The 12,360-nt window shown below is 39.3% G+C and overlaps 1 protein-coding gene across 18 annotated transcripts in view; it reads left to right on the top strand.

Moving 5' to 3' along the window:
* The window catches only part of PTPRD (protein tyrosine phosphatase receptor type D), a 2,140,456-nt gene extending 2,128,555 nt beyond the window's left edge, over window positions 1-11,901 (top strand). For all 18 annotated transcript variants that reach the window (XM_061629619.1, XM_061629614.1, XM_061629634.1 and 15 more), the window contains 3 exons: window positions 1,772-1,926; window positions 2,342-2,477; window positions 7,726-11,901. In XM_061629619.1, coding sequence (XP_061485603.1) covers window positions 1,772-1,926; window positions 2,342-2,477; window positions 7,726-7,794 — 360 coding nt within the window. In that variant the 3' untranslated portion in view covers window positions 7,795-11,901. The remainder of the gene's footprint in view (window positions 1-1,771; window positions 1,927-2,341; window positions 2,478-7,725) is intronic.
* Window positions 11,902-12,360: the final 459 nt, after the last annotated feature.

Genomic DNA, 12,360 nt, shown 5'->3' with positions numbered 1-12,360 from the left:
GTAAATCTGACACTGAGGCTTGTAATAGTTTTATGCTAGAAGATGCAAGATTCTCTTGTGGCAGTTGCCATCACCGCCCCTTTTTTCATGATAATTTCAGAAATCATAAAGGGCTGGATGTCTTAATTTTGATATGTAATGGGATCTTGTGGTTTTTATCTCTGGGTCACTGAACTGATCTGATGAAGACCAAAAACAATTGCTTCTGCGTGGGTGGTTAGAGAGTAAGAAACGTAAAGGTACTCTTAATCAGACAGGTGTCCATGACACAAAGTACACCATTATGAACTGCATAACAATTTCAATTAAACAGGCAAGGCTCACCTGTGGGGAGTATGAATTGCCCCCAGGCATCCAAATAGCAAAACTTTAGTAAAATGGAAACAGAGTGTTAGTGGCTCTTTATTTTTAATTCTTAAGCTGTCAACACGCTTCAGATGATTAGCATACCTATGTGTGGGTAGCTGGACTCAAACATTTTGTGTGCTAGTAACTTGTGGCATAGTGGTTATTGTGCCAGACTCGGGCCTGGGAGAACAGGGTTCAAATCCCTACTCAGCCATAAAGCTCACTGGGTGACCTTGGGCCAGTCACTGCCTCTCAGCCTAACCTGCCTCACAGAGTTGTTGTGAGGATAAAATCAGGAGGGGGGAAACCATGTTTGTATGCTACCTTGAGCTTCTTAGAGGAAACACACACACACGTGCAGAGGAGATTTTCGTTTGTTTCTTGGTTAGCCTTGCCAGCACAGACAGAACTGGAAGTATCACAGCGGTTTTCTGAATGATAGAATCATAGAATAGCAGAGTTGGAAGGGGCGTGTAAGGCCATCAAGTCCAACCCCCTGCCCAGTGCATGAATCCAAGTTAAAGCATACCTGAGAGGTAGCTGTCCAGCTGCCTCTTGAATGTCTCCAGTGTTGGAGAGCCCACCACCTCCCTGCATAATAGGTTCCATTGTCGTACCGCTCTGAAAGTTAGGAAGTTTTTCCTGATGTTCAGCTGAAATCTGGCTTCATGTAACTTGAGCCCATTATTCCTTGTCTCCATTAATAAGAAGATGTAACGTGGCACATAGTGCAATCCTGGACTGAATCATACGATTTGGGGTGTGCAGACTCTGGGAGTTTGGGCTGGTTCCACCATCATTTCCATTTGCCATGCAGATATGCTAGAGCAACATACTATGCAACAGGTCAGTGACTGCCACTGATTACAATCCATGAATGAGCATATTCCAGCCAAAGTAGAAAGCTCTTTGCAAAAGATACAGCTTACAAATGGCTTTCCTAAGAAAAGAAAGGGGCACATTTGAAAGGGCACTAAGGAGGATCTTAAAAAGTCTGCTGACCGGGCCAGAAATGTTTAGTAGCTATAAAGAGAATTTGGATTTTGTTGGCATTGCAGCCAAACCAGTGTCGTCCACAAATATTCAACCAGAAAAAAAGTCCCACTTAACTAGTTCACAGATTCCTTATCCTTAGACTCTGTTTTTCCAGGATCTAAATGTCAGAGAACATCCTCTCCAATGCAGGGAGTAATTTGAGCATCACTGTGGTTAATGAAATGGCACTCTCACGTCAATGTGGTTTCACTAACTGCAAAACAAGGAGGGAAACCTCATCAGCATTGTGTTAAAAGTGCCTTAGTAAATGCAGTCTTAACTATTATTGCTCATTGCAGGTTATTTTTCCTTTGCTAATTTATCCCTCCCTCAAAATGTCTTGCGCCTTACTGAATTTCATATCCTGTATGTGTATCTTTCATTAAAGGATGGCCAATCCCGGACAGTGAGGCAGTTCCAGTTCACTGATTGGCCTGAACAAGGAGTTCCAAAGTCGGGAGAAGGGTTTATTGACTTCATAGGCCAAGTTCATAAAACAAAAGAGCAGTTTGGACAAGATGGGCCAATCTCAGTTCACTGTAGGTAAGTAAAGAAACTCTGGTGCCACTGATTTGTTTGTTCTTGATTAAAAGCCAGTTGGAAATGACAGCAATGAGATACTGATGAAACAATGTAACAGAACGGTAATTATAATTGGAATGGGGAGAGAGAAGCAAGGAAGAATAGATGTCGTATAGTGGCCATGCATGTGACTGTAATCCAGAAGGGCCTCAATTCAAATCTCACCTCAGTCTCCCACCTACAATAGGAGGCATTTCATTTCCGAATCCGTCTCAACTTGTCAAATAATGATCACTTTGCAATCTACAGTTTCCAAGTAAATAAATTTATGGAACATTCAAGGTTTGTGCACATATGACATACTGTTTCTGCAGTTGAGTGGTAAGCCAAATGATTTGCTTTCCTTTTTTTCTTTCTTTCTTACTTAATGCAACAGTGCGGGTGTTGGAAGGACTGGAGTGTTCATAACCCTGAGCATTGTGTTGGAAAGAATGAGATATGAAGGTGTTGTAGATATCTTCCAGACTGTCAAAATGTTAAGGACGCAGCGGCCAGCCATGGTACAAACAGAGGTGAGAATAATAGTAATTCATATATATGGGTGGCTACAGAGTAAGATTAACAAGGGCAAATGATCAAAACTATGTTTTTATTTCCTTATTTGTTATTGGTATTTTTGTGGTGCGCTTCAAAAGACAGGGTTGCATTTGAACTGTTCCATAACTTTCATTGAACTGAATTGTGATTGTGGAAGTGAAAGCCCTACCACAAATAGTAGCACATCAGGAAGTGGGCTGGGGAGAGAGATTGAGGCATTTCCTTGCAGTCCAGCAACTGGTTGGAAAAACGGAGAGGAAACGTTTGTGTGTGTGGTGTGTGTGTGTGTGTGTGTGTGTGAGAGAGAGAGAGAGAGAGAGAGAGAGAGAGCAGAGCTTGGAAGATTACTTTTAAAAAGTAATAAATTACAGTTACAGTTACATGGCCCAAAAAAGTAGTAATTACCGTTATAATTACAATTGCTCTGAAAATAACTGATTACTTTACTTTTCCTCCAAAGTAATCACTACAATTACATTTCAGTTACTTTAAAAATGCCTACAAGGTGCTGGCCTTGGCTGCTGCACATCTAAGTAGCCTAACACAACATTAAAAATAAACAAACACATACAGAGGTAGTAGAATAATTCTTTTTATCCATAAGATAGCAATGGTGGTCCCTCCGTTGGTAAGGGTGGTGGGGAGGGGCTGAGGCCACTACTCAGATCTTTGCACGTCAAACCAAGTGCAACCCCCCCCACTCAGCCAGCCAGCATAATCTCTCTCACTTAACTACCTCCCAGACCCTGCCCTGCCACCAACTAAGGGACACTCACTCAAGCAAATATTTTCCCCTGAGATGCAAAGAAGTTAAAACACTGCAAATGCAGCACAGTAGCCAGAGAGGCTGGTGGAGGCCACTTTGTGTGCCAAGTGCAAACACAGTATTCTCTCTCTCTCTCTCTCTCTCTCTCTCTCACACACACACACACACACACACGTCATCTTTCACCTCCACAGTTCTTTATCTCCATTCTTCTGCTGCCTCCTTCTCCTCCTTTATCCATGTTCTTGACCTCCGGATCCTTTTCCCCTCCACTCCATTCTTCACCACCACTATCTGTTTTTTAAAATAATTGTTTTCACCACTCCACCCTGTCGCTCCTCCTTCGTCACCTCCTACCCATCCACAGAGCATGAGGAAAGAGCAACAATACACAGAAACCCAGTTTGAGGGACATGATTTTCATCCACAAATCAGAGGAGCAGAAGACTTCCCCTGCTCCCCCCCCCCCAAGTAATGCCCAAAAGTATTTCTGGAAACGTTACAATTACTCCACAAAAGTAGTAAAATCACTCCTAGTTCTATTACAATCAAAATGTAAAGGAATTACCCACTCATTACTCAAAAAAGTAATGAATTACAAGTAATTTGTTACTTGTAACTAGTTACTTCCAAGCTGTGTGTGTGTGTGTGTGTGTGAGTGAGTGAGAGAGAGAGAGAGAGATTCCCTTGATATTCTTACTGCTCTCCCACAAGCCTCCCCATTTCTCCAGCCACTGATCAAAAGCCATTGCCAGCTCTCCTTTCTTAGCCAAGAGAGACTGTAGAACAGACAGCCAAATGTCCTGCCAAGCAGCTACTGTTTTTCTTCAGAAGAACTCATCTGACCCTGTAGCTGGAAAAGAGGGAGAGAGAGAAGGGACCTGGCATGAATTTGTTTGTAGAGAGTGAGAATTTGTTCTCTGGGTTCAGCTCTGGCACTGAAAAAAGATTATTGCACAGAGCCCTACAAGCACAACCTTGAGTGGGAATGGAGAATAAGAGCATTCCTGTGCTGGCAGGTGAAGATGTGGGGGTGGAAGAAGAGAATTGTGGAAAGTGATGTATTTTTGAGGAGAGTTGTTAGAGGATGAGAGGGAAATCAACAGCAGATTTTTGTGAAGGAGGACTACATGTGGCTGCACAGTAAACTGCAAAGGATGTGGGGACTGTACTTAATTCAAAGAGATCTCCAGGCCCAGCCTATGTACACACCATGCCATGTGTTCTGTATTCTTAATTCCAAACTTGTGGGTTGAATGTATAAGCCATAGTTGTAGAGATATTATAGGACAGGAGTGGGGAACCTGTGGCCCTCCAGTCAACATGGTCAGTGGTCAAGGATTATGGGAGTTGTAGTCCAGCAACATCTGGAGGGCAACAGATAGTCCAGGGTTGAGCCTTTAGCAGATACAGAGCACTAGAGATGGTACCATTTTGTCAGAGATGTGTAATGGGTTGTGCTTGTGTGTTTTATATATAAGAGGTGTGTGTGTGTATAGAAGTATGATAGTGAGTGGCTTGATTTCTTCATCTTTTTTGTATCACAGACTCATTTGTCATTAATCTGAATTCAAAGCACATGCCAGCTGCTTTGAAGTCTTTGAATGCTAGATTTTATAGTTGAGTTGTTCTCATCTGTGATGACACACCAGATGTGACATTTTTCATGTATGAAGATTCCCAATATTGGGGGGAAAACATGTCTGTTGCCCTGTATAAAGCATGGCATAACAATTTGTTTCACATGAGTGCATGGCAGGAGGTGCAGCCAGACACAGGTCCCCACATCCTCTCTTCCACATACAGCAAGCAGTTAGTTGTGCCAGGGCCTTGCCAATCCCTGCCCTCCCCACTCAAAGCTCATCACAAGATTAACCACCCTTCACTTCCTCATCAGTAAAGAGATTCTTCTTTTTTACAGTGGCACTCCAAAGATCTCAGAGGAGCATGTGGTTTGAAGGGAAAAAAGAGACATAGGCAGACTTGATTACCAGTAAGAAAATGGGGTGAAAAGAAGGCACCCTACTCCCTAGGGACAGGAGGAGTTTTGACATATAGGGTGGATGCAAAGGAGAGGTTTTGAAAGTTGTGGGTCAGAGGTGAGCAGGAACCCGATGGCCTTGATTTCCAACATTGATTAGGATATAGCAGCTGCATCTTTGGCTGCAGGCCTGTAGTTCCACACAGCAGTTAAAACCACACTTTTAAATATGTAATTGGTGCTGCTACTGCCGAAGAATTTGATTTATTAACCACTCTTCAACCGAAAGGCAAATTCCATGCTTGTGACCATTAGGAAAGATATTGACAATAAAACTGCTGATATCATAATGCCGTTATATAAATCTATATAATTTGGAGTACTGTGTACAGTTCTGGTTGCCTCACCTCATGGAGAAAGTGGATAGAGATAAGCTTTTCTCCCTCTCTCATAATGTTAGAACTCATGGACATCCAGTGAAGCTGAATGTTGGAAGGTTCAGCACAGACAAAAGAAAGTACTTTACACCATGCAGAGTTAAACGATGGAATTTGCTCCCACAAGAGCCAGTGATGGCCACCAACTTGGATGGATATAAAAGAGGGTTAGACAAATTCATGGAGGAAGAGGCTATCAGTGGCTACTTGCCATGATGGCTATGCTGTACCTCCATAGGCAGAGGCAGGATGCTTCCAAGTCCAGTTGCTGGAAACTGCAGGATGAGAAGGTGCTCTTTACACTCAGGTCCTGCTTACGGGTTTCCCCTGGGCAACTGGTTGGCCACTGTGAGAACAGGATGCTGGACTAGATGGGCCATTGGGCAATCCAGGAGGCTTTTCGTATCTATTTAAGGTCCCATGCTGGGCCACAACCATTTAAAATACAATATTTAAAAAAGTTTAAAACAAATCACAAGCACAAGAATAGTGTGGGTCCTAAAATAGATGTCTCAAATGTCAAAGGCCAGGGTGAAGAGGTGTGTCTTTGGCATACAATGAAAGCTGGGAGGAAGTGTGGGATATAAATAAAATAATAAATAAATAAAACTGTATAGTGAAGTTGCCAGGTGCACCTTTGGGGGGAGGGAATTCTATAACTCGGGCTTTCACAGAGAATGCCCTCTCCCAGGCTTCATATAAGCAACATGAAACATAAACATTTGCTATATTTTTTCTCCATTTCAGTAACATTAATGTTGTTATGTGAGGGATTTAGTGTGAAATTTTCTATATTGAATGACAGATTTAAAAATAAGTCGCTTTGTAGCATTACTAATAGTGCTAGGAAACAGGTTATAAAATAAACTTCCTTAAAATAAAATTTGGCCATTTTTTCTGTCTCACTGCTCCTAATAACTGAGACAAACCAGAAGGGTAAAATCCATTTATTTTCCATTACCAATATTACTGCAGAAATGTACATCTAAGCAAAATGAAAAACATCATCTTTATGTCCCATTAGTTCCTAGAAACAAATACTTATACAAGCACAAGACAATAAAATGTGTTTGCATTTTAGACAATGCTCCTCCTTTTAAACTCTTAATTAGTAAATAATATACTTCTGTTTTTGCCTCATTATGGAGATACTTTGACCTTCTTATATGAGAACTTGCTAAACAGTTATGCAGCACAGCACTCAGCAAAACCCCTAGCACCTAGCCGGCATGGGATAAAATATGTATTTAAGACAGAACTGATTTCTACATTTTCCAAGCAACATGGATGTCTTTTTCCCATGGCAGCAGCACACAACATGTGAAATGTAACTTATGGGATGGTGAAATCTGGTTGGAGAGATCACTCATAAGGAAAGTTCCCACAACCATCCGTGCTTCACTGGAGATCCATGTGTGGGAATTTGCCTCCTGAACATCCCTCTTCTGCTTTCCCTAATGTTCCTGCATTAGAATCTCGCTCTGAAGGGTGTTCCTACAGTGTGCCAGAAGTTATTGCTCCCATTCTCTTCCCTCAGGGAACATTTGTTAGACTTACTCTAATAGTAAAAAATAAAATACAATATATAAGTAATCAAACAACTGAAACAACAGCACAACCAATAAAATTGCTAACAGCAGGATGAACAGTCACATATTCCCAAAAGGTTGAATAAAAAGGTGCACCTTTTCATGTCTCCTGAATATGCCCAAAGTTGGAGCTAGCCGCACATCTAAAGGAAAGTAGTTCCAAAATCCAGGTGCCGTGATAGGGAAGGCCCTCTCACATGCCATCATCCTATTCTGGAGACAGCAGAATTACCCATTCTGGCTAGTAAATGCGTAGATGTTACGTGCAGATGTTACACCAAGCCATGGTTAAAGCTGACAAGATAAAGGAGCAGAGAATGCGTGCCAGATGAGGGAGAAGGGCAGCTCACATCCCTCCCCTGTTCTCTTAGTTATGGTTAAGAAACTGGCAATGTTATAACTGGAAAGCAGCAAACAGATGTATTTTAACCTCTCTTTTTCTCTCCCTAGGATCAATATCAGTTCTGCTATCGAGCCGCACTAGAATACCTGGGCAGCTTTGATCACTATGCAACGTAAAAAACAAAAACAAAACCCTGACCCATCCTGGATTTTTAACTGCAGGCCCTTTAAGATCCAGAGAGCCTCTTCTGAGCCATACAGTGTGCTTGAGAAGTACTTCTTAACTCCTAACTAAAGACCAATTAGTGGGAAATATTAAAAGAAAAAAACTGTTCCAGGTGGACCAACAATTCACAGTTCAATAAACCTTACCAGAAACATAATAAAAGAATCCTGACTGGTTGAGGCATCTGAAAGATTTCATTTTGCAGAAACCTCAAGGATTCAGTTTTGGTTGAAGTAAAAGGGAAGAGGAAATTCCTGCAAAGAACCATCATCTTGTTCAGGATTGCATGATCGTTAACAATATGAATCTTAGGAATCCTGCAATTCAGTGCGAGATATTATCAAAAGGCCAGTACCTGGTAACTCTGAAAGAAGACAGACTCTTTGCTTCAACGTCTCCCCTTCCTACCATATTGCTCATAAATAACACTTGTGGGGGGGGGGAGGGCGAATGTTTAAAAAGAAAGTCCTTGATTTAGTTTTTTAGTATTGTAAAGATACTGCTGACCTGTGCTTCATTTTTAACTGTGTAAACTTTTTTCCTTTTTTTAAACAAAAGTTTATCATTCAATGAAGTGAATTTGGAAAAAAAATTGCATAACTGTTCATTTTTTTGTTTCAGAATTGTAGATTTTTTTATGCTGTAGAACTGTTACCTGTAATATCTCACTGTAGAAATGTTAAATAATTTGAAAATTTGCACATTTTTGTGCAGCCCTATATTTATCTCCAGGACCACATTCTCATTTAGATATTGCTTTTACATTTTGCTTTTTTTAAAATGAAATACAAATCAGTTAATCTACATATGGAAGGTTTTGGTTTTGTTTCTTTTGGAATCAACAGGGAAGCGCAAAGTATAAAGCTGCTACTAACACACAGACACACCGTTCTCTATCTATAAATATATGTATATCTCTATTATTGTCTCTCTATCCATCTACAATAATACACGTAGATAGATAGACAGAAATGCACATAAATATATATATATATATATATATATACACACACACACACACACACACATATCAGTTCTTCCATGACTTGCATTTATTGAAGCAGTGGGAGGGTGGGGGGAATCCAAAATGCTACATTCAGTCCATACAATATTTCTGAACATCTCTGCATCTCAAGGTGTTTTTTTTAGGGCTTTTCTTTTGTTGTCTTGTTTTCCAGGGGAAATGAGGAATGCACATCAGTGATACTTGAAACTCAGTCCTACCCAAAAATAAAGGATGGAAATCATGTGTACACACATCTCACACATACACACACACAAACACTCTCATTAAGTTTGGTATCTGTAACATCTTAGTGCAATAACAAACCATACTAAGTATAGGAAGTGTGCATGTGGGAAAGGTCAGTGCATATCCCCTTAGGAGGGGAGAATGTTGTAATATAATAGTTGTCAAGATGTTTTAAAAATGTATTCACTCGTATAATTGTCATATAGTATATGGTAGGACATTTGCATCAGTGATGTATAATGGGGCAAAGCCAGACTCGTGTTGCTCTGTTAAATCAGAAATCTTCTGTGGCATACAGCATTAAGTGAAAATGCTGTTTTTTTATTTTAATTTTTACATTTAGAGTGCCTTATATTTGATGCCTATTTTGATAGCATTTCTTCCAGTTTTATTTTATCTGTATTTGCATTAGCTGAACTCATATTTCTCTGTTGCTCTCCCCCCCCTTCTTCAATTAAAGCATTAGCTTCAGCACATGTACAAAGAGGTCTTTTAACAATATGCATTCCTGGTGTTTACCCAAGTGTTAAATATTAATAAATGTTTATCCAAAGCAGTTGGGTAGTCAGGGGCCCTTTATCCAACCAGAACTCCCAGCAACAGACAAAGCCACAATACATGGGTAGTTCCTCCCAAACTGCATTCATTAGCATTGCACTTGTTATTAGAATATAGTATTGCCATGGTGAAAACAGACAGTAGCTCTCCCTTAATAGGCAAAGGAGCAGCAGTTAGAATGGCTCTTGATTCATACTCACACACATGAATTTCATTGGAGGCCAAAGCATGTTCACTTTACTCAGGCTAAAAGGCCTCCTGAGATAAGCTGGGTCAGGCTAGTGGACGCAGGGCATACATTTAAAGATGACATGTGTTTCCCTCCCCCCCCCATTGTGAACAGAACAAGGCATCTTTTCAGACCATTATAATGGAAGCCATTTGCTCTTACATTGGTCTGGGTTCAGCCTAGCACCATGTTAGAACACAAATATCAAAGGAACTCTTTTTGGGTACGTTTAAAATCAGATTCACTAAAGAAATAATTAGCTTATCTTAGCATTCATTTTTTCCATGTTTTCCATCACTACCAGAAATAAATATATTAAAAGACCAAACACTAGAAAGCATTCTATTTGAGCACTTTTATAAATAAAAATGCAAAAATGGAAAAAAATTAAACGTATATATGTATAATAATAATAATAAAGTATTATAGAAGGCTACCTCAGAATGAGATTCTCTAACTTACATCAGAATCAGAGAAGAATGTGCACTATATGTTTCCTTTTGTTTTTGATTTGTTTTTGTGAAAATAATACTTTTAAAAGTGCCAGATTACGCAGTGAGCTCATGCTTTTAGCCAAAAGTACAATTTTCAGACACCATTGGGGGGAAAAGTTACATTTTAGAAGCATACAGGAAAGGCGTATCTGCACAGGAACTTTCTGTGTTCTCTGTTTTGAACTTAGTCGCAAGACTGGAAATGCATTTTCATTTGCATGAGGTTTGTGTGTATTCTTGCTCTGCATAGAAACCTGCAGTGCAGGGTGTATCACCGGACATTGCAGACTGTGCACAGGGGTCATGAGGCTTGTGAGATCAGAATGCACATGGCAGAGCTCCAAAGAAATCTATGTGCAGACATGTGTAGGTAGGGTTTCTGCTCACGAATGAAATTAATAGGCCAGGCCTTTTTTTCTGCAAAAATAATTTGATTTATTAAAGAAAAGTGTTAGATAAAATCATTAGTGAGTATAGGGTGAATGTTTCACATGACATTGCTATAAACTGCCCAGAGAGCTTCGGCTATGGGGCGGTATACAAATACAATAAATAAATAAATAAACAAGAAGAAAAAATAGCCGCACATATTCCCATCAAAACTGCTATTCAGGAGTTGCTTCTAAAGAGGAACTCGAATCATTGATGTGCATTCCATTTTCTGTAACTTAGTTGTGCAGTGATTTCTCTCTCTCTTTCTCTCTTTAATTAGTAGGTGTCCATTAACCAAGCTCTGAATTTGGTTTCATCAGCATAACCAGTACGGTGCTATTATTTACCTATGTATGTGTAGTTATGTATAATTTTGTAATTAGTTAACAATGGAGAAATAGGCAAAATATATAAAAATTATTTGTACAAAACTTTTATTTTAGCTCTTTTTAAAAAAACAAACTGGTTTGCATGGTTAGACATTGGCAAGGATGGCTGGGGGAAGGGAGGGGTTCCTCTAGGGAGATTTGCACTTTCTATACCTTTGTACTATGCACTGCCCTATTGATTCTACACCCAATAGTATTATTACTTGAACCCATCTGTAAGAAAACTGCTTATGAAAATCCACTTGTGTGTATGTAAATAACACAAACATGTTTAAAGGGAGGGGGAGTTTGCAGGGGCAGCAACAAAAATGCAAATTTCCTCCCCCTTATTTTTTTTCTCCCTTACTCCTTTTATGGTTTTAATCTTTTTTGTTTTTGTTTTTGAGTGCCCTGATACTCCAACAGAATATCAGAAGGCTGCAGGTCCCGTCATCCATCTCGTTACGTGGCTTTGCCATTCAAGCTTGGAGTGTCTTTACAAAGATAATACAAGTTGTGTTCTTTGCTCTCGTTTTGGATGCCTAGACTGAAAAAATTAAAAAAAAAACCTTGTAAAATGGCTTGTTAAAAAAAAATACAATTACCTCTAATTAGTAGTACGCGTAAATGTTTTACAGAATGAAAGGCGTGCTTTTTATTTTCCTACTTCGTTACATTGGTGGCGAAAGAAAGTCTGTATGAAAATCAGTTCTTTGCTGACACAAGTTCCATTTGTTACAAATGAATTCTAATAAAAATGTCAGTGTTATGCAGCCCTTGTTGTCTTTTCTTAAGCCTTGCTTTCTATTTTTTTTTTTTTAAATCCCTTAAAATATCTCATTCTGTCAAATGCCTGGGATTCCAGCACCAGGGCAGTACTAGGGATGTGCTTGAATTTTGCAAAATTCAAATTTGAAACCAGATTTCCTATTTATTTGTACTTTTTTTGTCTTTGCAGATTTTTTTTCCTAGTGGTTTTTCATGGTTGAAGGGGATTTTTTAAAAAACATTGCCTTAAAAATATTGATATTAACATCAATATTTGAGGAAAATATTGATATTAATATTGATCTTTCCCTCAAAATGTCATTATTAATATTGATATTTCATTTTAAATTTTTTTAAAAAAAAAACGATGAAAAATCTATATTTAAAAAAATACTGATACTAATATTTATATTTGG

The sequence above is a fragment of the Rhineura floridana genome, chromosome 1, assembly GCF_030035675.1.
Source record: "Rhineura floridana isolate rRhiFlo1 chromosome 1, rRhiFlo1.hap2, whole genome shotgun sequence".
Taxonomy (NCBI): domain Eukaryota; kingdom Metazoa; phylum Chordata; class Lepidosauria; order Squamata; family Rhineuridae; genus Rhineura; species Rhineura floridana.
The sequence above is the reverse complement of the archived record's forward strand: the minus strand, read 5'-3'. Positions and strand labels throughout refer to the sequence as shown.